The following is a 16,843-nucleotide window of genomic DNA, read 5'->3' as shown; positions in this document are numbered from 1 at the left end:
CTGCCACAGAGCCCTTGCACACTCTGTTCCTGCTGCCTGGAATGCCCTTCCTTTGTGCCCACGCTGCCTAGCTTACCTAGTCATCCCTGACCTGAGCTCCATTGTTTTATTTATTTATTTATTTATTTATAGGTTTTTAAATTTTTATTTATTTTTATTGTTTTCAGCTCCATTGTGGAGCCCCCTCTGGATGCCTTTCCTGAAGTCGAATCCCTCCCCCACCCATGCACCTGGTATCACCGCAACGCTACACTCTGTGTGATTTGGGGTAGCTGTCTCCCCAATACACTGTTTGTCCCATTGGGGCAGGGACCATGTGGCTTATCGTTACATCCCAGTCCCCAGCACTGTGTCTGCGTGGAGCTGGTGAAGGAAACCATGAGGCCCCGCAGTAAGCCGCGGGGAAATGGGGAAGTTCTGGCCTGTTTGTCTAAGAGACAGATGCTGCTGGTCTCTGTATCGAACTGCTCCCCTCAGAGGACGAAGTCCCACTCCTTTTACAGACGGGAAACTGTCTAGACTAGAGTGCGTAGAATATGGGGGTGGGGTTCAGAGGGGGCTTGCTGGGGGAAGCGGCTTCTGAGCCAGGCTGGACAGGTCGGGTATGTTTGGGTAAGTTGGAGAAATGTGAAGGGGAAGGGAAGCCAGCAAATGAGAAGAGGCAGGTGTGGATCCTCAGACTCACCCTCTAAGGCCGAGGCCCTCCCAGAGGCCCTGGCCGATGCACGGTTGTGGTCACCCTCTCTGGTTTCAAGTTGGGAAACAGAGGCCAAGAGAGATGAAGAACTCACCTGCCATTGTCCACCGAGCCAGGAGAGCTGTGCACCTCGCTCCTTGGGGCGCCGCCTTCCCGTTAGTCTCAGTCCCTGCTGAGAGGAGCCCTGGGGAGGATGCAGCTTGGAGAGGCAGGGGCAGAGGCAGGACTCTGGGGGTGCAAGGCCAGCCTGCACCGGAAGGAGGAAGCTGTACAGGGTTCTGCAGCTGGGCCCGGGATCCCCCACCAGGGGACTTCCTCTTCCTCTCAGGGCAGGTATAGCTGCCGCAGTGGGACCAACACCCTGACCTGTCATGGATGGGGGCACAGGGCCCAGACTCAGAGCCTTCCTGAGTGGGAGTCTGGCCACCTGGGTGAGGCGGCAGGTGGAAGGGGCTGCGGAGGGGAAGTGAGCAGCAGGGAGGGGATGGTGTTGGGGGGAAGGGTGGGACAGGGTCTGGGTCTGAGTGGGGTGGGCTCCAATGTGGTGCTGAAGTCCAGGTGGCTATAAGGCAGGAAAAGGGTTCCAGACCTTGGGGGGGGGGGGTGCAGACATTTAGGGATTTTGTAGGAGGGGGCTGTGTGGGCTCAGGGGCCTGGTCAAAGGGGCTTGGGATTCATTCTACTGATGGGGGGCTCCCACATGGGCCAGCTGACGTGTCTCTGCTTCCCACAGGCGCTGGGACTGGCTGGGCTGGTGGGAGAGGCTGAGGAACCCGAGAGGGAAGAGGAGGAGGAAGGAGAGGGGCCCCTTTATCCGGAGAAGAGGCTTTTGCAGCTCAGTGATGGGGCCCTGCTCCTCCGGGTGCTTGGCATCATGTAAGGGGCACTAGGGGCCAGCCCAGGGGCCCCAGGGGAGCTGGCTGGGACGGGCGGGTGGGCAGAGCCTGAGGGCCGAGGGTGGAGCCTGCTGAGGGCAGGTAAGTCCTTGACTATCCCTCCCGCCAATGGCCGCCTGTGCCCACAGTGTCCCTACTTCCCGAGGGGGCCCTCAGACCATCAGAGGCCGTGATGGTCCTGCAGCCTGGAGGGTGCGTAACCTGAACTTCCTGTGGAGCCGACTGAGGGACTTTTACCAGGTGAGGTTGGGAGGGGAGGCCAGCCGGGAGCCCCCTGCAGGGAGGCCCATCTCATTGTCTCCCACCCCCTACGCCCCCAGGAGGAGCTGCAGTTGCTGATCCTGTCACCACCCCCAGACCTTCAGACACTGGGGTTTGACCCTTTCTCAGGTACTCCCTCCCGCCCCCCCTTCCTGCACCTCCCCTTCCGCCCACCTGTTGACCCCTTGTGGCTTGTGCCCTGCAGAGGAGGCGGTGGAGGAGCTGGAAGGGGTTCTTCGCCTGTTGCTGGGAGCATCGGTGCAGGTGAGCGAGAGAGGGAAGGGCAGGTCCAGCTCTGGCTGCAGAGGTGGGAGATCTGGTGCCAGCCTCCCCACCTTGTCCCCTGCAGTGTGAGCACCGGGAACTCTTCATCCGGCACATCCAGGGCCTCAGCCTGGAGGTCCAGAGTGAGCTGGCTGCTGCCATCCAGGAGGTACGGCTTCGGACTGGGACCAGCTGGCAATGCCCTGCCCCCAACTTCTGAGGCTGAACTGCTCTCCCTGCCCACCCAGGTGACTCAGCCCGGGGCAGGCATGGTGCTGGCACTGGCTGGGCCCGAGCCTGGGGAGCTGGCACCTTCAGAGTTGGAGACACTGTCCCGGAGCCTGATGGGAACACTATTGAGACTGGCGCGGGAGCGTGATGTGGGGGCCCAGGTAGGGGGCAGCAGGGGCATTGAGGGCCAGGTGGAGGAATGGGAGGATCACGGGGACCCAGAGGCCCAGGTGTGGTGTTGGGGGTCTTGGGCCAGCAGGCCTGCAAGAGCCAGATTCAGCCTGGGGTGGTCGCAGGGAGATGTGGGGGGCACAGGATCGATTACTTCTGACCCCTGGTCCTTGACCTCCCACAGCGGCTGGCTGAACTGCTGTTGGAGCGAGAACAAGCCCCCTTGTTGCCCGAGGCTCCTGCTAGGACTCCTCTGGAGGGCCCCTCCAACCACTTGGCCCTGCAGCTGGCCAACACGAAGGCCCAGCTACGGCGCCTGCGCCAGGAGCTGTGAGTGCGGAAGGGGACCTGGGAGAGCGAGGTCGGTTAGGCCTGGATGGGGTGCCCAGCCCCATGGGTATGAGTGGGATCGGGCCTAGAAAGGCCTGGGAGTTGCTGGGCCCCAGACCCCTCCAGTGCCTCTTTCCTCCAGGGAGGAGAAGGCCGAGTTGCTGCTCGACTCCCAGGAGGAGGTGCAGGGCTTGGAGGCTGAAATTCGAAGGCTCCGCCAGGAGGTGCGTTCAGATACCCCGCAGCCGTTGCCGCATCTCCTAACCTTCTCCCCACCCCTCCGGCGTCCCATTTCCTCCCTGCACCCTTGCTCCTTCCCGTACCCAATCCCTGTGGCCAAGGCTGGCCGTTCCCAGCTCTGCACCATCTGGCCCAGGCCCAGACACTGTCGGGACAGGCCAAGCGGGCCGAGCTGTACCGCGAAGAGGCGGAGGCGCTGCGGGAGCGGGCAGGCCGCCTGCCCCGCCTGCAGGAGGATCTGCGACGCTGTCGGGAGCGGTTGCAAGCAGCGGAGTCCTGCCGGGGCCAGCTGGAGGTGAGAGTCAGGAGGGTGGGGCTTGTGGGGGCGGGGTCTGGGGCGGGGCCTGCAGGGGGGTGGGCCACGAGGAGGAGCAAACTCGGGCTTGGAGGAGAGAGTCAGGCTTTACCCAGGGAACAGTCAAGGCTGGGAGAAATGGGTGAGGTGTTGTCTGGGGAAAGGCTCCCTGGAAGATGGGGCAGATGGAGGGGGAAGGGAGGGTTGTAGGTAAAGGTAAGTCCTGGAGGAGAGGGCGGGGCCAAATGTAGGGGGAGATGTCTGGAGGGTCCTTATAAGTGGGAGCAATAAATAGGGCCTAGAAGGGTGCGAAGTTGGAAAGCAATTTTTAGGGAGAAGGGGTAGATGGAGGGGAGAGGTGGGGTCTAGAGAGCCCCAGGGGTGTGGGGCTAGGTGGGAGAGGGGAGGCAGGATCTGTGGCCCTGGAATGCTGGCTCTCTGTCCGCCCCTCCCCTCAGGAGGAGCGGGAGCTCTCCAGAACGCTGGAGGCCTCGAAGGCATTGCTGGAGGAGCGGCTGGAGGCCGCTCAAGAGCGCTGTGCTCGGCTGCACGAGACCCAGCGCGAGAACCTGCTTCTGCGGACCCGGCTGGGCGAGGCTCATGCGGTGAGCTTGCCAGAGTGACCCCAGTGGTCCCCCAAGGTTCCCTAGTGGTTCCCGGGACCCCTACGCCTAGTTTTCTCTAGTGATCCTCTAGCCCACACACTTGGCCTGGTCATCGTGGGCAGGGCTTGTCTGACCTTGCCTCCCCCCACCCCCACCCCCTGTCCCCCCAACCCCCCCACCCAGGAACTGGGCTCTTTGCGACATCAGGTGGACCAGCTGGCAGAGGAGAATGTGGAGCTGGAGCTGGAGCTTCAGCGGAGCCTGGAGCCACCCCCGGGCTCTCCTGGGGAGGGTGAGTGGGGAGGAGGCTGGTGCTGGGGGCTGCTTGTGGCTTTTCGCAGCTGTGGTAGGGATGGCTTCTGATCTCATCCCTGCCCCAGGTCTCTGGGAGTGTAGGGGTGTGGGTGAGGGGCCAGGAGGTGTGGCAGGACTAAGGGCGGGGAGGAGTCCTGACCTTGCCTTGCACACCCCCAGCACCCCTGCCGGGAGCGCCCCCCTCGATACAAGATGAAGTGAGGGAGGTGGAGGCTGGGCGGCTGCGGACCCTGGAGCAGGAGAACCGGGAGCTCCGAACCCTGCTGCAGGTGTTACAAAGGCAGCCAGGTGGTCAGGTGAGTCTCCTTCCCCAACCATCCAAGTAAGTCCTTCCTGGGGCCCTTTTGGGGTTTAACCATCCCTCTCATGTGCCCGCAGCACCCCCTGCTGGAGGAGCAGAGTGAGGACTCCACGGCTCCAGAGCTGCCTGGGGCTCCCCAGACTTGCCGGGCCTCTGACCATGGCTCCCAGGACTTGGTTGGCCAAGCCGGGGATGAAGATTCCCAGGCCTTGGACCTGGCTTCCCCAGCAGCAGACTCAGCTCTCAGGGGGTTAGCTGAGTGTCCCCAGATGTTTGATCCAGACCCTCAAGCAAGGGAGAGGCCCCTCCAGACACCTGCCATGGCCTCCCACCCCTCAGACGTGATGCCCCAGGAGTCAGGCCCCACTATAGAGACACAGGAGTCCCTGGAGAAGGTTGGCCACAGAGCCTCTCCCCAGTCCTCTGTCTCTGTGACTCCACCTCAGGGTCCAGAGATCAAAATTCAGGCCCAGCTGTCATTGGGAAGAGAGACTGGGGAGTCAGCGCCCAAGGCCCAGGGGCAAAGACAGGAGGCGCCTGAGAGCGAGCCCGGACCTACAGAGCCCAGCCTCCACGTGCATTTGGGGGAGCAGGGGTCCCCGTGTCAGCAGCTGGACGCACCCAAGGAGCAGATGGAGGCCAGAGAGCAGGACCAGCAGCTGGAGAGGAGGACCCAGGGTCCGGCCCAGCAGAAACCACAGCAGAAGTGGGAAGTGGCTCCTGAGGCCCAGGCCTTGGAGGGGCCAACCTCCGGAGAGATCCTGACGAGTGGGGACCCAGAGCAGGAGGCCCTCAGAGAGGAGGTGGCTCGGCTGAGGAGAGAGGCTGAGGCCCTTCGAGCTGAGCTGGAGGTCCAGGCTCGGAAGCTGGAGGCCCGAGGCACGGAGGTTGCTCGCCTCTCCGAGGAGCTGGCGCAGGCCCGGAGGGCAGAGGGCGAGGCCCACCGGGAGGCAGAGGCCCAGATCCAGGAGCAGGCCCGGCTGCGGGAGGCAGTGGAGGCAGCCGGACGGGAGCTAGAGGCTGCATCGCGGGAGCGGGAGGCCCTGGCAGAGGCCCTGGCAGCCGCAGGCCGGGAGCGGAGGCAGTGGGAGCGCGAGGGACCCAGGCTGCGGGCCCGGGCCGAGGCCGCCGAGGAGCAGCTGCAGGAGCTGGAGAGCAAGAGCCGCCAGCATCTGGAGGAGGCCGAGCGGGAGCGCCGGGAGAGACAGGTCCTCCGCGAGGTGGGTATGTGGTGCTCCAGGTCACGGTCAACAAGTGGGGTTCCAGGCCAGTGGCTGCAGTTCGTGGGTTATTCATTCCATCAGCAGCCACCGAGTGCCCTGCATCGAGCTGGGACTGGAGATAAGACACATCTGGCCTGGAAAAGGGGCAGATGTCCCCTACCTGTGATGGGTGGCTTTGTGGGGGGATAGGAGTGTGGCCAGGGAACCAGAGGGCCTGGGTGCCAATACTGGCTCTCTGACCACAGCAGCCCCACTCACCTGTACCCCAGGGCCTCCTTCTGTAAACCGGGGGTACTCTTCATAGCTGGCTGGTGGGTCTTCTGGAAGACCAGAGGAGATACTGGCATCAGAGCCTACTTCCTGCTGGTCGAGGCACATGGGTTAAGAAGAGCAGGTGCTGTTCTCTCCCACGGGAGGGAGCTGATACCGGGTGGGCAGGCTTTGGGGAGGCTTCTGCGGAATGGTCAAGATTCCACTAGATGGGGAAGGATATTTGACCCCAAGGGAACAGCCTGTGCAAGGACTTGAAGGCATTAAAGGTCTTCAGGGATGCAGAAGAGCTGGAGGATGGGGGCCAGGAAGGTGAGTTGGGCCAGCTTTTTAGGTGTTGGTACTCTCTCCCCAGGCCGGAAGAGCCAGCCAGGGGTGTGGCAGACCTGTGTGAGTCTGGGTTTGAGGAGGGACACCTTGCTGTGCAGGGCCTGGGGCCATTAGGAGGCAGTGCCTGTTGTCCAGCTGGCAGGTGAAGGTGGCTGGCCTGGGACAGGAGATGAAAGAGAGAGAAGGCCTGGAAACACCTTTATTTGTTCATTCGAGCATGGTTGCGGGCGTCTCCTTGGCACCAGGTCCTGTATCAGGCAGTCGGCATGCCGGTCCTCAGAGAAGTGCTCCTGGTCTGGGGAGGAGGCAGGACTGTGTAGGGAGCCAGGGGGGTCTAGGAAGCACACTGGACTGAGGCTGGGACGCGGCAGGGTTGGTGCTCTGGAGGAGCGGAGAGAGTGGCAGTAAGGAGGAAGCGTGGGCATGGAGTTGTAGGGATGGAGCCTGAGGTGGGGACTGGAGGGAGGTGAGAATTCACTTAGCAGCGTTCCTGTTGGGCAGAGCTTCAACTTCCTTCCAAGTGGAGAAGGAGTTGTGGCACTTTCATGAGGGCAATGGGAGCCACTGGAGCAGAGTGGTAAGGGCCGTGTGTTGAAAGGCCCCCCAGGGAAATTGGAGGCGACAGTGAGGCAATGGGAAGGGTGTTTGGGTCAGTGGGGGCCAGTGTTATGGGGAGGGTGTGCAGCAGACAGGAGCTGAACCTTCTACCTGAAATTTTTGGTTTCTTTTCTCTTTCTATTTTTATTTATTTATTTTTAAATTTTATTTATTTATTTATTCATTTTAGAGAGGAGAGAGAGTTAGAGAGAGAGAGAGAGAGAGAAAGAAAGAAAGGGGGGAGGAGCAGGAAGCATCAACTCCCATATATGCCTTGACCAGGCAAGCCCAGGGTTTTGAATCGGTGACCTCAGCATTCCAGGTCAACGCTTTATCCACTGCGCCACCACAGGTCAGGCTCTTTTTATTTTTAAATGAGAGGAGGGGAGATAGTGTGATAGACTCTCACATGTGCCCTGGCTGGGATTGACCCAACAACCCCATCTGGGGCTAATGCTCAAGTACTGAGCTATTTTTAGAGCCTGAGGGTGATGAACTCAGATCAACCTCAGCGCCTGGGGCCACACTCAAACCAATTGAGCTACTGGCTGCGGGAGGGGAAGAGGAAGAGCAGGGGGAGAGGAAGGAGGGGAGAAGCAGATGGTCACTTCTGTGTATCCTGACTGGGAATTGAACCTGGGACGTCCATACACCACACTGATGTTCTATCCACTGAGCCACCAGCCAGGGCCAGAAGTTTCCAGTTTCATCCCTGTTGTACTGATAAGGATACTGAGGTTCAGAAAGGAAGACTAATTGGCTCTGAGACTCCTTCCAAAGGAGAGGAGTGGGGATCACACTCTTGGGTTGATCCAGTGTTGGGCATTATGTAGGGCAGGCCTGGGGAGTGGAGAACTGTGGGTGTGGGGAAGAAGGTAAAGCTGAGAACCTGTCTCTGGGCTCCGCTCTGTAGGATGTGACTGAGATGCTGTCAGGTAGACCTGGGTTATAGCCCAAATCTCCTCCTTATCAGCTGTGTGGCTCAGAGCATTTTACTTAACCTCTCTGAGTTTCGGTTTACTCACCTGTAAAACCGGAATAAAAACTACCTGCCTCACAGGATGCTGTAAGATAATGCATGTCGAGAGCTTGGGGCAGCCATGGAGAGGGAATGCCAGCAGGTAGGCAGTGAAGATGAGGGTGGGGCTGGCTGACTGGAAGAGCCAGCTGTGAGGACTGAGAGGGCGGAAGAGGCTGAAGACAAAGAAGGGAATTTTGTGAGATTTCCTGGTCAGAGCACTTCCTGGTGATAACTGGCTATGGCACAGTCAGAGGTGACCAGTTGGGGAGGTCAGGGAACCAGAGGCTGAGGGGGTTGTCCACATGGGCCTCCTGGGCTGGAGGAGGGCAGGGCAGGAGTCTGGGTGGAAGTTCAGGTCTCCTTCATTGCACCACTGTTTCTGCCCTCAGCCTTTGGCTGGCAGCAGTAGGGCATCATGGGACTTGTAGTTTTTCAGCAGCATTGGGCAAGGGTGTCTGGAATGACATTGATTCTGGAGGGGGGAGTCCTGAAAGGGCGGGGAGGTTCCTAAGTTAAGATGGTCAGAGCGAAGGCTGTAGACTTGGTTTCCAGAGGCAGGATTTGGTAGGCTGCTTGTCCAGAGTTGGCCCTTCCCTGTGGTTTTACCCTGCCAGGGCCCCCACACCCGAGTAGTTTGGTCTGACTCCCTCTGTTGCCCACAGCTCTAGTTGGGCCTCCTGCCCCATTCTGCAGTGGTGTGGCCCAACTGCCAGAGGCCATCTGGCCGCAGCATCTGTCCTCCCACTGCGGTTGGGCCTGGTGTTCGCTGAGTTCCTGTCGTCTGTGGCCGTCGCCTGTGGTTGAGGGTGCTGTCCAGACCTGCTTCTGCAGAGCCCCACTCCTTCATGGCTGGTGCGGCCTCAGCACGTAGGGCACGTCCCGCTGTCACCGGGCACGTCAGGAGCCATGGGCTCAGAGAGGTGCCGATGCCCAGCGAGTGTCCCTGGCACCTGGCCCGGAGCCGCCCTCGTGCCCTTGCCAGGCTCATAGTCCCCAGTTCTTTTGCGCCCACTCTGCAGGGCGACCAGACTCTGCTCCTGTTTTACAGATTGGGTTGAAGGTGTTTGTCTAGGGTGGCAGAGCAAGGACAGAGCCTGGTCCTCTGACTCCTAGGCATCTGTATCTGGTGACGGTGGTGGTCTGTCCTTCGCCCTGAGCCTGCTCTGTCTCCCCTCAGGAGCTGGAGAAGGCCATGGTGCGGGGCCAGGAGCTGGGGGCCCGGCTGGAGCGTCTGCAGAGGGAGCTGGAGCAGGCGACTCTGGAGCGCCAGGAGTTTCTGCGGGAACGAGAGTTCCAGCACCAGAGGTGGGGGCGCTGCCTGAGGGGCAGAGAGGGCCAAGCGGAGGCTTGAGCACAGGTAGATGGCAAGGCTTCTCCTGGCAGGTACCAGGGCCTGGAGCAGCAGCTGAAAACTGAGCTGCAGGCAGTGACCACAGGCAAGGAAGAGGCAATGATGGAGCTCAAGGCGAGGGCCCTGCGGCTGGAAGAGGAGCTGTTCCGGGTGAGGCTTCGGGCCCTGGGAGCTGGGAGCCTTGTCCCCCCCTCCCCCACCCTGCGAACATCCCTGCCTGCAGCCCTGGCAGGCTGCGTGGCTCCCACTCCTCCAGGGTCCCTTCTGGTTTTGCCCCTTGTTCTTGTCCAGTTGCTTGCTTTGTGCCGCCTTTTGGGGCCTGTGGGAAGGAGCACTGTGCTGAGAGTCAGGCTGACTCTGCCAAGGCCCGTGGTCTTCTGTGGGCCTTGACTCTCCACTTCTCAAACGGACAGAGCCTGGTGGCTTTGTGTCTTTCTTGCTTGCCTCCCCACATCCACTTCCTAATGAGCTCAATTGTTGTTGAAAGTCAGTTGCTACTTCTGATGCCCCTGCAGCATGTGGGCTCGGTGCTTGGTGCTGGGGTGCGGTGGAGCCCAATACCAGCGCCGCCCTCAAGGAGCTCACAGTCCGCCTGGGACTGAGGCAGAGAAACAGGCGACCACCACCTGGTGCCAGGGGCCAGTGGGAATCCAGGACCACCTCACTGGCATGTGCGGTGTGGGTCGGGGGAGGATTTCTGGAGAGAGTGATGTTGAAACAGAGGCTAAGCCTGACACGCAGTAGCACAGTGGATAGAGCGTCGACCTGGAATGCTGAGGTTGCTGGTTCGAAACGCTGGGCTTGCCTGGTCCAGACATATACAGGAAGCAACCACTGCTGCTCCTCACCAACCCCCCTTTCCCTTCTCTCTAAAATCAATAAATAAAATCTTAAAAAAAAAAAAAAAAGAGGCCCTGGCCGGTTGGCTCAGTGGTAGAGCGTTGGCCTGGCGTGCAGGAGTCCCGGGTTCGATTCCCGGCCAGGGCACACAGGAGAAGCGCCCATCTGCTTCTCCACCCCTCCCCCTCTCCTTCCTCTCTGTCTCTTTCTTCCCCTCCTGCAGCGAGGCTCCATTGGAGCAAAGATGGCCGGGGTGCTGAGGATGACTCCATGGCCTCTGCCTCCGGCGCTAGAATGGCTCTGATTGCAACAGAGCAACGCCCCAGATGGGCAGAGCATCGCCCCCTGGTGGGCATGCCGGGTGGATCCCAGTTGGGCGCATGCGGGAGTCTGTCTGACTGCCTCCTCGTTTCCAACTTCAGAAAAATACAAAAAAAAAAAAAAGAAACTGGGGCCCAGAGAAAGAGGACGGGCCGGAGACGCGGCAGGGGCCAGGGGCCTGCTGCCGAACCAAGGGAAGGGGACAGGGACCGTGAGGAGTGATGGAGGCGGGAGCCAGGGGGCAGGGCTGGGTGAGGGCCCACTGTTCGGTCCCTGTGCCGTCCCCCAGCACCGCCACTCTCCTGTGTGACCTCCCGGGGCCTCTCCTTGCAGCTGCGCCAGGGTTCTGTGGGGCAGGAGCCCAAGGAACCCATGGAGCCGAGAACCGTGGAGGCCCAGAGTGGGCGGCTTATTGAGGTGGAGCGCAGCGTGAGTTGGCGGACCGTGGTGGGCAGAGGGGTCTGGGTGGGTGGGGTGGGGCCAGAGCCTGGCCACTGCTAAACCTCCCTCGCCCCGCCCCACCGAGCAGAATGCAACACTGGCGGCCGAGAAGGCCGCTCTGCAGGGGCAGCTGAGCCTCCTGGAGGGACAGCTGGGGAGCCTGCAAGGCCGTGCCCAGGAACTGCTGCAGCAGAGCCAACGGGCACAGGAGCACAGCACTCGCCTCCAGGTGGGTGGCATCCGGGTGCCTTGTTCCCCGCCCTGTTCCTGCCCACTTACAAGTGCCCCCTCCCCCTTTGTATGGTTTCCTGCCCCTTTGCCCTGCCCCAGCTCCCAACCAGCTGTCTCCCTGTTCCCTAGTCCCATGTGCCTGTGCCCCCTGATCCCAGCTACCTTGTTCTGCATCCTTCCTTCTCACCCCTGCCCATGCCCGCTACCCCCTTCTACCTGCCTCCAGCCTCCGCGTCTGTGCCCCTGGTGCTCGGTCTCCAGCCCTCCTCTCCGCGGCCAGCCATTGGTTTCTGCTGCTTTCCTGGCCCCACCCGGCCCTGGCTGGCCAGTCCCTGCCCTGTGTCTCTTGCTCTCCCCACCGTGTCCTGGCGTCAGCCATGACACCTCTTTCCTCTCCTTGCCCATTAAACTCGGCCTTCAGCTCCCCGCTGCCCCAAACCCAGCCCTCCGCTTCCTCCACAGCTTTCCATCCTCGTGCCCTGCCCTGCCCCAGTCTCCTACTCCTTTTCTGGCCTGGGGTTCCCCCGCATGACCCCTGCCCCTCTGCGCTAGGCTGAGAAGTCTGTGCTGGAGACGCAGGGCCAGGAGCTGCACAGGAAGCTGGGGGTGCTGGAGGAGGAGGTGCGGGCAGCGCGGCGGTCCCACGAGGAGACCCGCGGGCAGCAGCAGGCCTTGCTGCGGGACCACGAGGCCCTGGCCCAGCTGCAGCGGCGGCAGGAGGCCGAGCTTGAGGGGCTGCTGACCCGACACCGAGAGCTCAAGGCCAACATGCGGGCACTGGAGCTTGCCCACCGGGAGCTGCAGGGCCGGTGAGTCTCCCTCTCCCAGACACCGAGCTTCTCTCTCCCTGTGCGGAGCACCAGTGCCTGGAGCCCCCTGCGGTGCCCTCGCTGGGCGTGGTGAGTGCCCAGCTCAGTGTTTGCCCCGTGGCTATGCCAGGGCCGGTGCTCATGAACCTGACAGCAGACCTCCAGGTTCAGACAGCCCTGCGGTCTGCCTGCCCCGGCCCCAGCCCCAGCCCCGGCCCCGGCCCCTGCAGCCTTCTCGGCCCTTTTCCGTCCCAGGCATGAGCAGCTGCAGGCCCAGAGGGCCAACGTGGAGGCACAGGAGTTGGCTCTGCTGGCAGAGCGCGAACGCCTGATGCAGGATGGGCAGCGGCAGCGGGGCCTGGAGGAGGAGCTGCAGCGGCTGCAGAGCGAACACGACAGGTACCGGCCCTGGCGCAGCCTGGCCCCGCTGGGCCCCTTCTTGGGTGTTTCCTCCGCAAAGTGGGTTGGTAGCGAGTCAGCCTATGTCGCTGTGAGGCCCTGCCCTGCCTCTCCCTAGCACAGCGTCTCCGGCCCTCCAGAGGAGCCTGGGGGGCAAGTCCCGTTGGAGAGCAGCGCCCCGTGCCTCCGCAGGGCGCAGGCGCTGCTGGCAGAGGTGTCCCGGGAACGAGGCGAGCTGCAGGGGGAGCGCGGGGAGCTGCGGGGCCGGCTGGCACGGCTGGAGCTGGAGCGGACGCAGCTGGAGGTGCAGAGCCAGCGGCTGCGGGAGTCCAACCAGCAGCTGGACCTGAGCGCCTGCCGGCTGACCACGCAGTGTGAGGTGAGGTGAGGGTGGGCGGTGGCCCGGGGAGGGGGCAGGGGGGCCGTGGGCGTGGAGGGCGTGAAAGGCAGCCACCCTGAGCCAGGCTGCACGCCCCTGTTCTGCTCCCACAGCTGCTGACTGAGCTGCGGAGCGCCCAGGAGGAGGAGAACCGGCAGCTGCTGGCAGAGGTGCAGGCCCTGAGCCGGGAGAACCGGCAGCTCCTGGAGCGCAGCCTGGAGAGCCGGGACCACCTGCACCGAGAGCAGCGCGAGTACCTGTGAGCAGCTGCGGGTGGCGGGCTGCGGGAGCTGGAGCCGCCCGGGGACCTTTGTGGTTGTTGAGAGACACCCGGGGAGGTGCGGGCAGAGGCTGGCGTTGACCCGGGCAGTTTGGGGCAGAGGCAGTTTATCGTCCCACACGGCCGAGTGTCAGTGTGCTAGCAACTGGTGGGACTGTTCCTACTAGAACCTGAGCCTTGCTGCTGCCGGACCTCACGCTGCCTCCTCCCGCCTCCCCCCAGGGACCAGCTCAATGCCTTGCGCCGTGAGAAGCAGAAGCTGGTGGAGAAGATCATGGACCAGTACCGCGTGCTGGAGCCTGGGCCCCTGCCCCGGGCCAAGTGAGTGGCCTCTTAGCCCCCTACGCTGGGGTCTCCCCAACTGTGCCCCTGCCTGCCCTCTGACCCTGGCCCAGCTCAGGCCCAGATGCAGTGAAGGTTTGCCTGGCCTTTTTGAATCCTGACACAGCCCTCTTGTCCCCTTCTTCTGTGGCCTTACTCCCTCTTGTGCCCTCTTGCCCCCAGGAAGGGCAACTGGCTGGCAGACAAGGTGAAGAGGCTGATGCGGCCCCGGCGGGAGGGGTTCCTCCCTGGGGGGCCGCGCCCGTGGGCCGACGGGGCCGGCAGCACCGAGAGCCTGGGGGCCCCCCCGGAGATGGAGCTCTCTGAGGGCAGGGAGGCGGATGGGACAGGTGGGTCTGGGGGCTAGGTGGCCAGTGTGGTCCCTACCCCGTGTCCTTTATCCCCACCCTGGCACCTGCTCTCTTCCTTCCTGTGTGGCTTATACATGTGCCCCCCGATGGCCTTTCCTGCTGGCTTCCCACCCCCAGATGCTTCCAGTGGTGCTTTCCTCTGCATCCCTGCTACGCCCCTCTTGTCCGGCACCTTTCGCCTGGCCGTGCGGCCATCCGCCCAGTCCTGCCCATCCACAGAGGTGCCTAGGACCTTGGAGCAGCAGGGGACTGTAGTGAGAGGTCATTTATTCCAGTCAGCAGACGAGGAAACCAAGGCCCAGGCAGGGGAAGCCCCTTGTCCAAGGTCACAGAGTGAGTTAGCGTCAGAGCCAGCGCAGCCTCCAGCCTCCTGCCCCGCCCGCCCGCCCCGCCCTCATTCACCCAGACCCTCTCCCGCCTGCAGCCTCGTCTCCCTGCCCCTGTGCAGCGCCCCCGCCACCCTCCACGCTGCCCAGCCCCTCCCGGCACTGCTCTGATGTCCCCGCTGCTGGTGCCTCTTACAGGGTCCCCTGCACCGGCACCCATGCGCCGGGCCCAGAGCTCCCTCTGCCTGCGGGACGAGACTCTGGCCAGCGGGCAGCGGCGGAAACTCAGCTCCAGATTCCTGGTGGGGCGAAGCTCTGAGTCATTCAGCCCCGGGGACACCCCCCGGCAGCGGTTCCGGCAGCGCCGGCCAGGGCCGCTGGGGACACCCCACTCCTATGGCAAAGGTGAGGGTCCACAGTCTTGGCCTTCATTATCCCGCAGCTCCCTGTGGTCACACTGGCCTTGGGGGAGGGGGCGTCCATCCTGTGCCCTGTGTCTCCCCGCAAGCCCTGCCCACCTCTATCCTGGTCCCTTGTGGCCCAGTAACTGCCTTGTGTCCCCTCAGGATCTGGCGTGGGATGGGATGGCTCCGTCGAGACCCTGGCGGAACAAGAAGCAGATGGCAGCCGAGAGGGTGAGTGGGGCGCTGGCCCTGGTCTGGCCTGGCAGCGCTCACTCACCTGTTGGCTCACGTGACAGTGCGGCTGCTCTGAGTGCCAGGCGCGAGGCCAGCAGGGACACGGTGGGGACTGTTCTGGTGTAGGAGGCAGACAGCAAACAACATGCATAAAAATAATGATTATCTACAACAGCCCAATAGAAATAAGATGTGAGCTACACGTATAATTTAGATTTTTCTAGTAGCCTCATCAGAAGAAATAAAAAGAGACCAGTAAAATTAATTTTAATAACTTTTTTTAGTGAGAGAGACAGACAGACAGACAGACAGGAAAGGAGAGAGATGAGAAGCATCAGCTTGTAGTTGCATCACTTTAATTGTTCATTGATTGCTTCTCATATGTGCCTTGACCAAGTGGCTCCAGTTGAGCCAGTGACTCCCTTGCTCAAGCCAGTGACCTTGGGCTTCAAGCCAGTGATCTTTGGGCTCAAACCAGCAACCTTTGGGCTCAAGCCAGCAACCATGGGGTTATGTCTGTGACCCCATGTTCAAGCTAGTGACCCTGCACTCAAGCTGGTGAGCTGTGCTCAAACTGAATGAGCCTGTGATCAAGATGGCGACCTCAGGATTTCAAACCTGGAACCTCAGCATCCCAGGTCGACACTCTATTCACTGCGCCACCTCTGGTCAAGCAGTTTTAATAACATTTTATTTAACTCAATAGGCCTGAAATATTTCCATTTCGACATGTAGTCAGTGTAAAAATTCATTAACGAGATATTTTACATGATTTCTTTTCATACTAAGTCAAGTCTAGCACATCTTGATTCAGACCAGCCATGTCTCACGCTCACTCAGAACTGAGCAGCCGAGCCCTAGAATATTAGGAGGTGGCCATGCTCTGGGGAAAAGGAGAGCAGGGTGAGGGAGGTCAGAAGCCCTGGGTGGGTGGTTTGTAGCTTTCATTAGGGTGTTCAGGGTAGACTGCAGAGGGGAGGAGAAGGTGGAGCAGAAACTGGGAGGTGAGAGTTGGTTGTGTTGACCTATGCTGGAATAGCATTCCAGGCAAAGGGAACAGCGTAAGCAAAGGCCTGGCATTTTAGAGGCCTGGCCAGGTGGCGGCGCAGCTGGGATGAGAGGGGCAGAGCTGAGAGAAGTTTAGAGGGACAGAGGGTGGGCTGAAGATGTAGGCCCCGAGGGCCAGGTCCGAGGTTGGGAGTCCCCCGAGGGCGCGGACCTGAGCTGAGTCTTTTCCTTCAGGCCCCCAGGTGCAGGAACCGGAGAAACATCCTCTCACCCCTTCCCTCAGCCAGTGACGCCGCCGCGTGGACTGGGAGCTTGGGAGTGCGGTCCTCTCGCCGCTGGAGTCCCACTGGCGGCCCCAGGCAGCCCAAGAACTTGGGGAGCCAGGGCTTTCGGGGCGAGCCCTTGGGCGAGGAGGCCTGGGCCCATGGGCCCTCTGTGGCCAGCACTGGGGCCCGGAGCTGGGGCCGGGACAAGCCTGTGAGCAGGAGGGATACAGGGTACCCACTAGTGGCTCCTCGCCAGGGCTCTGGCTCTGCCATGCGGCCCTCGCTGAGGAGGCGGTATCTGGAGGAACCCCCAGATGAAGGAGGCAGACGGGAGTGGACAAGAGAGTCCCCTACCTGGTCCAGGTGGGGAGCCAAAGACCGTTGCCCGGGGACTGTGACATGGACATACATCTGAGCCTTAGCTGGGACCTGAGGGACATGAGAATAAAGCTGGGGATGCAGTCCCCTGGATCTGTGCTTGTTTGCTGGCTGTGTCCAGAGCCTCCAGGCGCCTGGGGCCCTCTGCTGGAGGGGTTTGTGGCCACTGGCTTCTCTCTTGGCACGGGGTGTCGAAGGGCCTTCTTCAGGGGTGGGCAGTTGGGCTTACCCGGATGTCCAGGGGGCGGGGGGGGGGGGCAGCAGTGGGTGGGGCTTGGGTCTGGGCTCAGCCTTTAAGATGGTGTCTGGGCTCCGGTGGGGGCAGTGGACCCGAGGCCCTGTCCGCCCCTCCCTGCACCTCTTCTTTCACTTTTTTGTCTCCTCATCATTTCTTCCCCATCCGTCTGGGGTTGAGCCTCTCCCCAGGGAGCTCACAG

At 61.8% G+C, this 16,843-nt stretch overlaps 1 protein-coding gene across 1 annotated transcript; it reads left to right on the top strand.

Annotated features, from left to right (window-relative positions):
• Nucleotides 1-1,025: 1,025 nt before the first annotated feature.
• CCDC88B (coiled-coil domain containing 88B) lies at nt 1,026-16,197 on the top strand. The gene is made up of 27 exons (XM_066359489.1): nt 1,026-1,128; nt 1,431-1,573; nt 1,722-1,833; nt 1,914-1,983; nt 2,060-2,118; nt 2,204-2,287; nt 2,367-2,510; nt 2,705-2,850; nt 2,993-3,074; nt 3,227-3,385; nt 3,844-3,990; nt 4,174-4,282; nt 4,465-4,601; nt 4,684-5,826; nt 9,225-9,352; nt 9,431-9,548; nt 10,893-10,988; nt 11,089-11,229; nt 11,784-12,040; nt 12,296-12,439; nt 12,632-12,818; nt 12,932-13,077; nt 13,321-13,419; nt 13,603-13,769; nt 14,315-14,521; nt 14,683-14,751; nt 15,997-16,197. Exons 1-27 carry the CDS (start codon nt 1,069-1,071, stop codon nt 16,050-16,052), a joined length of 4,410 nt encoding a protein of 1,469 aa, XP_066215586.1. The 5' UTR covers nt 1,026-1,068; the 3' UTR covers nt 16,053-16,197.
• Nucleotides 16,198-16,843: the final 646 nt, after the last annotated feature.

Source organism: Saccopteryx leptura, chromosome 1 (assembly GCF_036850995.1).
Source record: "Saccopteryx leptura isolate mSacLep1 chromosome 1, mSacLep1_pri_phased_curated, whole genome shotgun sequence".
Classification (NCBI taxonomy): Eukaryota; Metazoa; Chordata; class Mammalia; order Chiroptera; family Emballonuridae; genus Saccopteryx; species Saccopteryx leptura.
This window is presented reverse-complemented; position numbering and strand designations above follow the sequence as displayed.